The sequence below is a fragment of the Dufourea novaeangliae genome, unplaced genomic scaffold (assembly GCF_001272555.1).
Source record: "Dufourea novaeangliae isolate 0120121106 unplaced genomic scaffold, ASM127255v1 scaffold39, whole genome shotgun sequence".
Lineage (NCBI taxonomy): Eukaryota > Metazoa > Arthropoda > Insecta > Hymenoptera > Halictidae > Dufourea > Dufourea novaeangliae.
Genome location: NW_015373918.1, coordinates 2,534,034 through 2,547,661, shown reverse-complemented (window position 1 = coordinate 2,547,661; position 13,628 = coordinate 2,534,034). Strand labels below are relative to the sequence as shown.

General features: G+C 33.4%; 4 protein-coding genes across 4 annotated transcripts; 2 read left to right on the top strand and 2 right to left on the bottom strand.

Moving 5' to 3' along the window:
- The first annotated feature begins 2,410 nt into the window (after positions 1–2,410).
- Positions 2,411–4,553, top strand: LOC107194423 (tryptophan--tRNA ligase, mitochondrial). Its single transcript, XM_015584044.1, has 6 exons — positions 2,411–2,491; positions 2,570–2,737; positions 2,875–3,137; positions 3,278–3,399; positions 3,941–4,211; positions 4,293–4,553. Exons 1-6 carry the CDS (start codon positions 2,411–2,413, stop codon positions 4,507–4,509), a joined length of 1,122 nt encoding a protein of 373 aa, XP_015439530.1. The 3' UTR covers positions 4,510–4,553.
- Positions 4,554–4,559: 6 nt separating this feature from the next.
- LOC107194422 (reticulon-4-interacting protein 1, mitochondrial) lies at positions 4,560–6,581 on the bottom strand. The gene is made up of 6 exons (XM_015584043.1): positions 6,030–6,581; positions 5,711–5,943; positions 5,394–5,603; positions 5,185–5,297; positions 4,843–5,110; positions 4,560–4,744 (listed from the first exon to the last, which is right to left on the bottom strand). The coding sequence occupies exons 1-6, from the start codon at positions 6,277–6,279 to the stop codon at positions 4,637–4,639; spliced, it is 1,182 nt and encodes a 393-aa protein (XP_015439529.1). The 5' UTR covers positions 6,280–6,581; the 3' UTR covers positions 4,560–4,636.
- A 1,126-nt stretch (positions 6,582–7,707) lies between these two features.
- LOC107194415 (uncharacterized protein C11orf70 homolog) lies at positions 7,708–8,919 on the top strand. Its single transcript, XM_015584035.1, has 6 exons — positions 7,708–7,802; positions 7,895–7,976; positions 8,084–8,153; positions 8,220–8,392; positions 8,462–8,634; positions 8,715–8,919. Exons 1-6 carry the CDS (start codon positions 7,708–7,710, stop codon positions 8,917–8,919), a joined length of 798 nt encoding a protein of 265 aa, XP_015439521.1.
- A 115-nt stretch (positions 8,920–9,034) lies between these two features.
- On the bottom strand, positions 9,035–12,447 carry LOC107194414. Its single transcript, XM_015584033.1, has 11 exons — positions 12,246–12,447; positions 11,974–12,121; positions 11,850–11,897; positions 11,588–11,772; positions 11,387–11,507; positions 10,784–11,312; positions 10,498–10,703; positions 10,156–10,393; positions 9,846–10,062; positions 9,606–9,778; positions 9,035–9,076 (listed from the first exon to the last, which is right to left on the bottom strand). The coding sequence occupies exons 2-11, from the start codon at positions 12,099–12,101 to the stop codon at positions 9,035–9,037; spliced, it is 1,887 nt and encodes a 628-aa protein (XP_015439519.1). The 5' UTR covers positions 12,102–12,121; positions 12,246–12,447.
- Positions 12,448–13,628: the final 1,181 nt, after the last annotated feature.

Below are 13,628 nucleotides of genomic sequence, written 5' to 3'. Positions count from 1 at the left end.
TATATAAAAAAAGTTAAATAATACAATAACATAACTAGAATAACATAAATAGAAATACATAAGAAAATTCGCAATGGCCTATAAATAATGGTCAGCTGATAAAAAAAATAATATTCAAATCATTAATGTCTGCAAATAAGTATCATCGGTAGATTCTAATACAGAGTAAAAAGAACGAAAACCACACCGGTATGTTTATGATAGAGAAGAAAACGTGGTGGTGCCTTCCTGGATAGACATGTGTAGCAGTTAGCGCAATACCACGAGACGCGACAGCACGTTTCAATCCCGGAACCAGTGTCGCGAGACACAAAGGTATCATTCGTATTTGCAAGTTCCATGAAATAATGGAACACGTGTACTGGGAATCGCGATAAAGTATCGGTGCATAAAAAGAAGACGTATTAAGTTATGTCACCTGTGCATCGATATGCACGCCCTAGTGAAAAACCGCGTGTTATGGAATAATTTAACACGTTGTGCATGTATGACCATTGAAAAGTGCATTGCGATTTCCAGTTATCGTGGCCGGTGTTTTCGTTGCCACTGGCAAAGAACGCATACGGTTACGTACACGGGTAGAGTATCGAGACGTACTGGTGTGTACTCACGACCACTTTAATGGAGTGTGAGCGTTAAATGCAGGGAAGGTACTACTGTGTTTCACCAGCATGTATTGTGTATAAACATATTTGTATGGTAGACGTATATACTCAGAAGGATTGAGTATTTGTATTCTGTCCATTAAAAAGGGCAGACCAGAGTTGTCCATCTACTACTTATGCGCAGCATTCTTCCCCTCCGCAGGTACCCTCACTATGGGACTTGGATTGACTCGCTCGAGTCAATCTGAGGTCGGTAGTCGGGGATATCTACGAGGGGAAACCTGTAATTGCTTGTAGCTTGTGGGCGGCAGTTGGACACCTTTGGTATTAGAGTTCATTTTTATGATAGTTCGTATGTTAATAAAATTTTATTTCACCCATTAGTGTCTTAATTATTATTTTCAACAGTTATACCGTCATTTATAGATAAATAACGAAATTAATATAACGTAAATTTATTTACTATTTGAATACAGTATATAATATACCAGTGTATTGTGAAGTACTTTAAGATGAATATTTGTCTTCATTAATATTTTTAATACTGTATCTACAATTGTACATTAACAATTTGTACTAAATTATATCACAAATGCGTACTACCACGTTACTCGACGACAGAAATAAAAATTGAGTAGTGTATTTTGACTGATGTATGAGACATCACAGGCATGTACAAGAAGGCGTTTCGCGACGAGTAGATTTTTGCGTCAAAGTGACATAAAACATAAAACAAAGATCAGTATATGAAGGTTTCTCATCAACCGAGGATTGTCATAAAGCCGAACGGGTTTAAAAAATAACTGCGTTATTTGAACATTAGTTTCCATTAGCATGGCCAGGTTATCAGTCAGGGGGAAGCAATGCAATTTTTTTCCGTCCAGGGGGGGGGCAAGTGCCCCTCCTGGCTACGTCCATGTTAGTTTTAGTTTCTGCGTTGTTGAATATGCAAACATTATTGTAAAAGGGGGATAGATGTGGAACGCATGTGATTCCATCTATCCTCCTTGGGTCTCCATTCGCAGCAACCTCCACGTGGTGAGACCTGGGCAATCATTATTATTTGGTATATAATTGGCAACTATAATCACTTACAAGTTGGCGAACTATATAGCAAATAATATGAGCCAATTGGCTGCGAGCTTTTGCTCATTTTGATCAATTGATTCTTGTTAGTTTCTTTACTGGCTAGATGCAAGTGTCAAGAATTTCTTGTTCTGGATATAATCTGTTCGCATCACCACAGACGAGGCATAACTGATAAGAAAAACCATGCTCGAAGATTCGTATTTTGTAGAGGAAATGTTAAGGAATGTGGCTATATTTCTGTTCAAATTTTCAAGTTGTCGAGGGATACGTTGGAGCGAGGGGCGTTCCTAGCGATCAATTAACGGACACTCAATTATTGGGCTTCTACCGTAATTCACGAATTCACCGTTCTCATAACGTAGAGGGCAGCAAAAAATCTCTGACTGTTTACACGATCGGTATTTTAGAACATGAGACATAAAGTCCCATAAGATGATAAGTCTATTTTCTATCTCGTCTGTGTAGTAAATCACAGTCCTTTTTGTGTGTGTTGGTTAGTTGTGTATGCACAATGGTATGTAAACACATGGTATTATTGGCGAGTGTATATTACATATAATTGCCTGTGGTGCAATGAATCCTTAGAGATTTTAAAGTTTATATAGAGTATCCTGTAAGGAACTCCAAGCTAGAATTTAATGATACTACTTTATAAAATTATTCAAACGTGGAAATTTTTTAGGGCCTGTAATTAGTATTTTACTTATATACACGAAATGTTTATGCTATTGAAAAACATTGTTGCAATCGAAAATATTACCTGCAAGCGAATACGTATAAAACAATGCAATCGAAAGGTTCAGTTTCATCTTCATTCACCTTGCATATATGGAAGATATATAAAATGTATAAATAATATGATGTCAAATGTACAGGTTTCACAGTGCAATCATCCAAGAAGAATATTTTCAGGAATTCAACCTACTGGAGATGTTCATTTAGGAAATTATTTGGGTGTTATTAAAAAATGGAAACAATTACAGGATGACAAAGAAAATGTTATTTGGTGCATCGCAGACATGCATTCTATTACTCTGCCGAATGTGAGTTTCCAAACGTTTTGTGCCTTAAAAGATATTCTTGAAATTACTGTTATTGATTTCTGCTTTTTTACTTTGAAATTATATAAAATTTTTTCATGAAACAAAAGTAGGGATTTCATTAAAAGTATATGTCCTAGGACCACAAAGAGTTGTACAACAATACATTAAGAATGACTGCAACATTGTTAGCATGTGGGATAGATCCAAGGAAAAGTATACTATTTCAACAATCTACAGTGCCTATGCACGCAGAATTATGTTGGGTTCTTGGATGTATAACAACTTTGCCTAGATTAGCACACTTACCTCAATTCAAAGAGAAAAGTGAAACATTGAAAAATGTTCCCTTAGGTTTATTTATTTATCCTGTTTTACAAGCAGCTGATATACTACTATATAGGTAAGCATTTGAGACAGGACAGTTACGGTGTACGTTTTTTAAAGTTTGTCTTGTGACATAGTTTAAAAATATCTTTATAGAAAGTTTTTAATACAAATTATTTTCTGAAGAAAGTAAAATACAGTAATTGTATGGTGCAGAGCAACTCATGTTCCTGTTGGACAAGATCAAGTTCAGCACATTCAATTAGCACAAGAGTTGGCTTTTTCGTTTAATAACAAATTTGGAAATGTTTTCCTTGTACCTCACAAGTTAGTTAATGGTAAACTTTTTCTCACTATTCAGATTTGTACAGAATGTTGAAAAAAGTTGTGGCCATGCTTCAGCAGCATGTACTATGCATCAAAACAAACAAAAAAGTCATAATACACAAGGGTATGAAAATCATTAATTTCTAAGTTACAGGATATCTTCATCCGTTAAAAAAAAAGTTGTTATTCAAATATTACCTGTCTTCTACAGCACACAGATGCTGTAATACGAGAGCAACCAAATACATTCTTATGTTTACTGTTACCTAAATGACATTGTATGTTTATCTACTGTATCTAGTACCAGTATTGTGTTTACTTTGCTTGATTTTGTAGTAACTGATAAATTATAAATGGCTCATAGGTGATAACACGTATTGTAACTCCGAACTCGATGATTTTTGTACCCATGGTTATTAAGACTTTTCTTGATTTTGATTTGATGAGTACTGTGTTCCTGTAGTTTGGCTGCAACTTTCTTTAACATCCTATATACGTATGTACTCCCTGGACATGTAGAAATACAATTATACACCTGTATTTATATCACAGACGATGCGAGTCAACGAATAAAGTCTCTACGTGATCCTTCAAAGAAAATGTCAAAATCAAGTAAAGATCCAAAAAGTAGAATAAACATATTGGATGAACCGAGCATTTTGTTAGGCAGAATAAAAAAAGCTATAACAGATTTTACATCAGAGATAACTTACGAACCCGATAAACGTCCTGGTGTAGCTAATTTAATCACCATTCATTCTATGCTTACTGGAAAAATACCACAAGAGATATGTTTAGAAATGCAAGGATTAGACACTGGAAAGTATGAACACATACAATTTTTTTTTTGTGTCTCTTCCAATCATTAAATGGACCTTTTCATGTTTCCAATTGTATTACGCAGGTACAAATTACTGTTAGCTGATTTAATCATAGAGAAGCTATCTCCGATACGTGAAGAATTTTCAAAATTGATCAAAGAACCAGCATATTTGAGGGAAGTGTTGAGAGACGGTAAAGAAAAGGCGGCCGAAATTGCTGAGGACAGCTGGCGTGGAGTTCGAGATAAAGTTGGTTTTGGAAATGACGCTTTTCAATGCGCAATAGACAAGAAAATATAAAAGGTTATACACAAAATATAATTAAGATTTATATAAAAAATGTATGCCCGAGTATTATTGAACGAAATAAGTTCTTTCTTTACATACTGCATCTCTACTAGTTAAGATGTCGTTTCACATCGACGTACTATCTCATATCGATAACTAGTTTACCCCGTAAATGACCCTGAGCCATTCGATCATATGCCAGTGGTAATTCTTGAAATTGGTATACTTTCTTCACCACAGGGATAATCTGCAATTAATTACAAATCAATACAAGAGCAGGTATTTTTCATGATCAGCAATAACTGATGAACGAACAATTGAATTCTTGCGAAATCATAAGTATACCTTTCCGCTTTCAATAAATTCTTGAAGAGCTTTGATTCCTACTTGAGAAGGTGTAAAAAAGCCCCACTTTACGAAACTTTTATTTTCAACAGATGGGATATTATATTTCATTAACTCTCCTATGTTTTTCACCGTTCCAGCAATCAATCCATGTCGATCGATATTTTTTAATAACGGTGAATTCAAAGTTATGTATGTACAGTGCGGATAGCCCTTTGATCGTATTTTATACGGACCATGATTTGCGCAGTCCAAAATAATATTGTATCTATAACTCGAAATAATGGTAAAATTAGTACTAAATACTTTTTTTTACGTATATCCAATGAATGTATTACATACGGTCCTTCCACAATTAGTCTAGAATCTGCATCGTCTAATTTATAATCGATTACTACATCTGCCCCTAACTTTTGTACTAGATTTATGGCATCGCTGCTACAAGTAGTTATGACCTAAATAAATTTTGTTTGTATTTCATAATTATAATTGATAAATATACTCGTTATGGGTATATTTACTAAATAATGGTGACCCGTTCAGAGACGTACATGCATGTTCCAAGCCTTTGCGAGCTGTATTGCCAATGTTCCTACGCCACCTGAACCACCCAATATTAATACTCTGTTATTCTTTCTGGTGGTCATGACAGTTTTGTAACACAATCCACCAGTAATCCATAACGCAGACCATGCTGTAAGACCAGCATATAATATACTAGCTGCCTCTATGTGTGATATATTTTTAGGACGTGGATTCACCTAAGGATGCATATAATTTCACATTATTTAGTTACCTCGTGTATTCAATGTACGATAAAGAATTCTATTGTTTCCAAACAATCAAACAGGTCAAAGGTACTATTTACTAAATCAGTATCCACAAGTGCATAACCAGCATGACAACCCTGTTGCTCGGGTGGAACTACACCCCATACTTCATCGCCTAACTTTAACCTGTTGCCCACGCCGTGCCCTTTTGAAACTACTACACCAGAAAAATCTCTACCCATTGTTAAAGGAAGTTCTAGCCCTTCGTATTGTCCACCGGTAAGATTTCTTGCTTTTCTCATTAAGTTTAGAACTGTTGCTCCATATCCTCCTAAGGACATCATAATACAAATACATATATGCCATTTTAAGCCTAGATCGTGAGAAAGAGAGGTCAGTAACAAGAGATTCTTTTACCCATCATAGCGATGTCTATTGAATTTACGCTAGACGCTTCAATTCTCACTAGTATATCTGTTGGTCTAGCAATCACTGGAATTCGAACGGTTGAAAGCTTCAATTCTTCTAGACCACCGTACGAGTGTATCTGCCAAGCTTGCATTTTATCTTCAACATTCTCCTTTTGTTTCACTGACAATTTTGTAACGGAGCGGGAGTAAATATTACCAAATGTTGATTTCGCAGTCGATACAACCCTCTTTAGCATTGTTTTGAATGATTTACGACTGAACACAAAAAAAGTATCAAACTCGAAAAACAGGCGATGTTCAAACGTGTGCGTTCGTTATTTGGACTTAAAACTTTCACGGGTATCGAAAATAGTTGCGTAGTAATCAATGCAACATCAGTTTTCATTTAGACGTATCTCACCTATACAATTTAAGAAGACTACTTTCAACGACGTTTCAACGTAAGAAAATTTGTTACGACTGACTTCCCAACGTAGGCAATATCAATTGAATGTTTATATCTTGCATTGTCATTTTTCTTTTAACGTACTCTGTAATTATTGCGTTTAAATGTTGTATATTATACAACGACAGTAATGCATACACGGAAGAAGGTGAAAATACACAATGACGACACTCTGTCTGACAACCCGTGAACCACGTGTTATGTATACCTATACTTTTACTTCTCGCAGAGTAGGTATGGTTGGGAGCTCATAAGTTCCGACGAATCAAATTCATTGGTGACGAAAAGAGCGAACGGGACATACAAGATCAAGTGAGATAGAGAGATAACAGAGTTGTCACGTGGTAACGACGTACGCCTTGCAATGCTAACAACTACCTCTCTTTCCCCTGTGTCCTACTTATTGAAACTTGGGACTCGACCTTATTAGCTCCTAATTATGTATCGTGATCGTCTATGTATATGTACACAGATACTCGCAGTCGAACTTCGAAGCACTTGAAGCGCGACGCATACTTAGCAATGCATCGGCCAGTCAGGCGACGCCGGTGTGGCGTGCTTGTTCCACGTGCTGTCCCCGAATATGTACATAAATTCTCACTTTCTTAAAAAGTTCTTCGAAACTTATGCACAAAACGTAGTTAATATCATTTAAATAAAATAACTAACATTAAGCATTTCTCATAAATATTAAAACAGGGTTGTTGTTTAAGTACGTTAATTTCATTTACGATAAAATAAGAATTATCCACTTGTAAAAATTTATTATAATATCCAAATTTTCCACGTTATTCATTTATATCTCAATTTCTATTAATTATAATTAATAACCATTTCTATTATAAAACAACTGGCAGAATGTTTAACAATATCTTGCAAAGAGGTAACTTGTGTGTTATAACAAATAATTTGTTACACATTAAGAGATGAGTGATATTTGACGCTGTATTTTTATTGTTTCTGACAGTAAAGGTGATTGTACGTTGTGCTAAGTCGATCGAGAATTCTTTCGAAAAATACTTAAGTACTCCGTTCGTAGAACAGTTCTTTCCATATATGTATGTACCACCCCATAGACGAGGTTTAATGGAAAAGAACACCATTTTCGTAGTAAATAATACATACGAATGGGCTGTGATCGATTTTGTTCGAAATTTTAAGTGGGAAGTTTGATCGTGTACATTTGTCGTCTCCATAGTAATAATACAATTGTTGAAACATGGAAGTCGAACCGAAATATACGTTTGTGCCTCTTGCCCAAAAGAATTACGTAGGAATTAATAACAAAACAACGCAAAATTTACTTTCGAAATGGTAATAGCAACGTATTATATATATATATATATATATATATATATATATATATGTATGTATACATGTAACAAAGTGTTCTTTTCGTTTTACAGGGGGATAAATGGAAACTTTGTTATTCAACATTTTTCATTCAATGAACCTTTTCAGCAGTATCATAAATATCATCTGGCAGATGTTAGTTAATTAGTACATTATTACATATCATCATGTAGAGTACAATTCAATATTAAATGTGTTTGTACAATGTTTATATGAATTAACTATATTTTAATTACCCTTAGGCATTCTTTAAAGAGAATAGTGTTGCAAACGAATTGATAATAAAGCAAGGAAACTGTTGGGTAAAACAAGGTATTGAAGAAGTATATCTTTTATAATAAAGTAATATACATTATTAATTCTGTTTCCAATTATTAGGTATGACAGCATCAATTGTAGACATAAAGCCTGTGGCTTGTTCTGTTTTGAGCATGTCTTTTTTTGATAAACTAAAAGATCCAAAAAATGGAATTGTTTACAAATCTGGGACTATTTGTAAGAGATATGATATGGAAATTGAAAATTTTCTAATTTCTGATCGCCTTAGAGGAGTACAAATTGACATTCGTTATAGTTAATATTTCAGTAGTGCAGGTCTATTTACACATTAATCTTTACAGATGTTACTTGATGAGGAATGTCCAGAATATAATTTATATTCAAAAGATGACAGAGACGAATTCATATTTCGTATTTTTCAAATGCTTGTTCTTGGAGGAACGCTGTGTCAATATGAAGACATATTAGATCCATATTTGGATATTACCAAAACTATTTATAAAGATTTAATAAGGTTTTACAGTATATTTATTTACACTTTAGGTAATAAAATCCATTTTATAAAAAAAATGAACTTATCCATAATCATTTTAGAGTGCAGAAACAAAATGATTCGGATTTATCAGTTAGCACATTAGCTTTGCAAGTAGTTGCCAAAGATGATAGAGCACAAGCTTATTTCCCATATAATCCATCGCACATACAAAATATTGGATTTTTATTAGTGGATACCATTGCTCATGAAATTACAACATTCTTACATCAATTTGGAGAATATAGTCTATCTGGGGCAATATAAGATTATTTAAAGAAAAAGAACATTAGAAGATTGATTTTTCAGTAAAATGACTGTATTATATAAATTATCAACTCATTGTAGTAAGGATAAGTGAAGTGGTTGTGTTATAGAAGACTTATGAAATTTCATCATCTCTGACTAAATAATGTACACAATACTATGTAGTATACGAAAGACATGTAGTACCTATATAATAAAGATATAATTATCGAATATCACATGCGAAGTATATACAGAGTATGAAATAAGAAGGATATTCTATATATTAAATTCTATCGATATTTTGGCATACTTTAGCAATACAAAGGCACTGCTGTACATACATAATTTATAATAATTGAGAGATATATAAATATCAGATCAGAGATATTTGTAAAACTACAGATACCATTATATTTCATGTAGCAAACACAAAGCTATTAGTTTATGCCATAGTGGAGATACAATGAAAAAGTACACTCTTTTATATGCTACTTTTAATGAGATTCTAATATCTATAAGTTATTGCTTATTCATGGCATGCAAAAACAGTATTTTCTTAAATGAAATAACGAATTTTCCACGCATCGTGCTTGTGATCCGTACATATTGATTCTACTGATATCTGAAATCTAAACTTTCAGTGTAAGTTTTCATATAGTCTTGTATAAGTTTTTTTTTTGGAAAGTGACAATTAATAAACTTACTTTGGTTGAAAAAGTATTTTTCCTTATATTATAGGTAATGCTCACTTCAAACAATCCATTTCCTGGTTCTGTCTTTACTTTCAGTTGATAAATTTTAGTGGTTAGTTTTGTTTTTGCACTAAAGTCCCCTAAAAAACCATCTTGATCTCCCGATTTTTGAAATTTTAATAAACCTATAATTTAGTTTTTTCTTAGTTTAAAACAGGCAGCAATTTTAAAAAGAACTACAAAATAAAATACCTTCATTCGGTATAAGTTTAGCAGCCCATAATATTTCCTTTAATTGCAACTGTGCACAAATACGGCGGTATTCCTTTGTATAATCGTTAAGAAAGTGTACAAAGTATTTGGCTGCAGCAATTACATTGGCATCTTCAATTGAAATTTCTTGCCAACTAAGGCAAGCACACCAATGTGGTTCTATACATGCGTCTGCACATGTTCTTTCTAATGGTATCTACATTATTATGCAATATCATTGGTTAATAGTTTAAAATTAATGGTAATGTATAAAAATTCTATGCAAATAGAATTTACATAATACTTTTACCTTATCGAATAAACTAATTGCTTTTTGGTGACGATCCCCGTCTTTTGGAGTTTCAAAATTCAATAAATTTTCTAGTGTTTTATGTACATCAAACGGTGTTGTTAAGTAATGAGTATTATGCAAAAAGTTCGTGTATGCTTTTGGATAAGTCTTTTTAAACCACGGAGGAAAGATAAAGGAAAAGAATGGAAGTCTCTCTTCTTGTTTACCCTGTAAGGTGTTCCGAATTTCTGCAAATCTGTAAAACATGTATTTATTTATTTATTTCGAGTCATAACACTTTCTTAATTATATTCTACTAAAAAATGAAATCCTATTCAGGTATATCGCTTAAATGCGTACCTATGTCCATGATCACTCATCAGTATTAGTACTGTGTTATTCAAGTAACCAAGTTCGTGTAAATCTTTTATCCAATTGTGCAAGTCTTTGTCCACTACTCCTATATCGTTGTAGGAATCGTGTGAAAGTTCTCCATGAAATCCAAACAAGAATTTTGGTTGATGTTTGTAAACATTGAAAATTTCTTTAATATAGTTCAACATCACCTGTACCAGGTACCAATTACATAAGACTTTATACTCTTTGTACTCGTGCATAGTTATCATTAGTGAAAATTCCAACGTACCATATGCCGGGGAATACTTCCAATGCAAAGCCTATTGTAATACCTAAAATATGGACTTGCAGCTACATAGAAAGTTCTCATGTAATGGTCAGTTGGTTGTTCCTTAAATCCTTTCAAACGATATGTGAAAGTTCCAATGTGATGTACGTCTTCCATAAATCCTGTGATATATCCTTGTTTTTTGTATTGATTCCATATCATTGGATACACATTAACAAAATTTGCTTTCCGTCCCATACGTTTTCTTGTGTCTGGTAGTTCGAGTTCAATTTTTCCAGTCAGAATAGGAATGAGGGCTTGAGGAGTCCCATCACCCACTATGTTATATCCTTCTAAAACTAAAGCACCTAAATCTTCCTGTAAGTACTGATACGTCTTTGGCAATTTACGTATGAATGTATTTCGTGACAATGAATCAAACCCAAACATAAGTACATTTAGTTTTGGATTATTGTTCGCAGTGTTTTCCCATTTGCTTTTCTCTTTCACCTGAGGATCATCCTTTACTCCAGCCATGATACTGTGCCACCTAAAAAAACTTTCATCTTAACGGGAAGTCTGTTCAATTTACCAACGAAATATTTTTATATACAACTTACTTACTCTTCCCCGTTCTTTGATTCACATTTAACATCAACAAAATCACTGTGTTTTAATACATAGTAATTATCTGACTTGACTGGAGTCATAAATGACACAGTGTAGTCATCGTCTCTAAGAATTTCTATAGAGAATTACAATTAATATGAACACATCGAATAATATATGACATAGTAACATTGGTACAAGGTTTATGCAACCTACCACTAAAAGTACAAGATATCCAGCCATATTTTTTCTTTATGTCATTGCTAATAACAAGTGTTGAGCCATTGACTATAACCCAGTTCTCAGGGCTACATGTTACAGGAGGAACATCATGGATGAATTTTGTGATTTCTGGATTGGAAACATCTAATTGAGGTAATTTGCAAGCTACAACTCCTTCCCTAAAACATACATGTTTCTTTAATATCTCATAACGTTATATTATTCGATACTTGTATACTATATTTAAATAACATACCTAATGTAAGATTGTTCAGATTCCTTAATTAACCAATTCATGTGTATTCTAAAACATCATAAATCATTATAAATGGCAACAATAGAATTCTACAATATACAGCAGCGACAAAAAGATTGCTTACAATTTATTCAAGTTTGATACATCATTGTCGGTGAAGCTCAATCTGAAAACTTGGATAGCACAGAATAGCAGAGTGACAAATAGTGCTGTTATTATGACATGTTGGAAACGACATGACAAAATCCTCATCTTTATTTACTTTAACATGCCTGTAAAACAATTGATTAAAATTTATTCTTTATTTTCGTACACTATAACAATAGTTGTAACATTTAATTTTCATTCATTCATTCACTGTAGAAGAAATCTAGGAACTGAATAAACTATAGGTACCCCTTCGATCAATTACTTGTTTTGACGTTTTTCAATCAATTTTTGAAAGGCCGTAAAAAATGTCGTGCAAGACTTAATGGTCGCTGATAAAACCACGCAGCAACAAAAACCAGTAAGCGAACATTTTTCGACAGAACATGCTTTCCCTTCAAAAGATTCTATTGACACACGGTCGCACACGCTGTCCGACGTCCGACTGTGTTGATTCTGACCAACAACATCGTTTGACATGTATGTATGAACCTCTGATTACCGTTTCTCTGTTATCCGGTTTTTTTATATCAATATTTCTACATACATGCATATATGCATATGTATATACATACAATGTATAAATTTGTCGCATCGGAACCTGTATTGTTTGTATAAGAGTTCCGCCGCCGTTCTGCCTTGATATCACACATGCGTAGATCGAGATGCAATGCACAAAGAGGTATTTGAGATCCTAAAACACTCGATAATAATCTCATTCAATGGGTGTATTGTTTTTCGTTGTGCTTTACGCGACACGTTTTCTTTCAAATTATCGTGTTTATAAAGATTGACAGAAACAAATGGTTACTTTATGTCTTGCTATATGTACAATTAAACACTTATTACATGCATAATGTATGTCATAAACATCCCATACCCCACAAAGCTATAATCTCATTCTGTTTGTCATAAGGTCTGAACAAAGTTAGACTTGTTTGGTACAGAGAGAATCGATGGTTTACAGAATCTTAGCCTGCGTTTGGTTTTTGACGATTTTATTATAAAGTTTTGTTATTAAATAATACAAAATGCGTATAGATTAATCACAAAGTTCAAAAACACATACATACATATGTTTTTTTATCGTATGGTGTTTGAAACAACTTATGCACGATTAAAGAATCCCAATGCTCGAATTTGACGAAGGAGTTCTTTATTATATTCTGTATTAAATAAATAATGTATCTTTTATTCCTGGAATTTAAATAATTCTCATCGTAATTATCCACGAATGGGATCCTATAATAGTAATAAGTAGTATAAAAAGGCATTAAATATACATAAATCACACTGACTGATACTTATCACAAGGCAGTGTCGCGCTTCGAGAAAAAAAAGAAAGTAGAGAAGCACATTTGGGAGGAAAATCACAGAAATTGCCATGTAAGAGACATTATCCTTCGATATTTTGTTTATGTTAACGGTTTACTAGAAAATACGGTTAATGAAAATAAAACAACGTAAAGTATATAAAAAATAATAACAATTAATTTTCCTAAATTTGATTTTCGTATATTTTTTGTTCAGAACAAAATTTTGAGTCTACTTTATATCAACGTATACGGTTTGTGCGAGGCACACGGGAAACAGTAAAATCGATAATTCAAGGCGTTACCACTGTTGGATTCC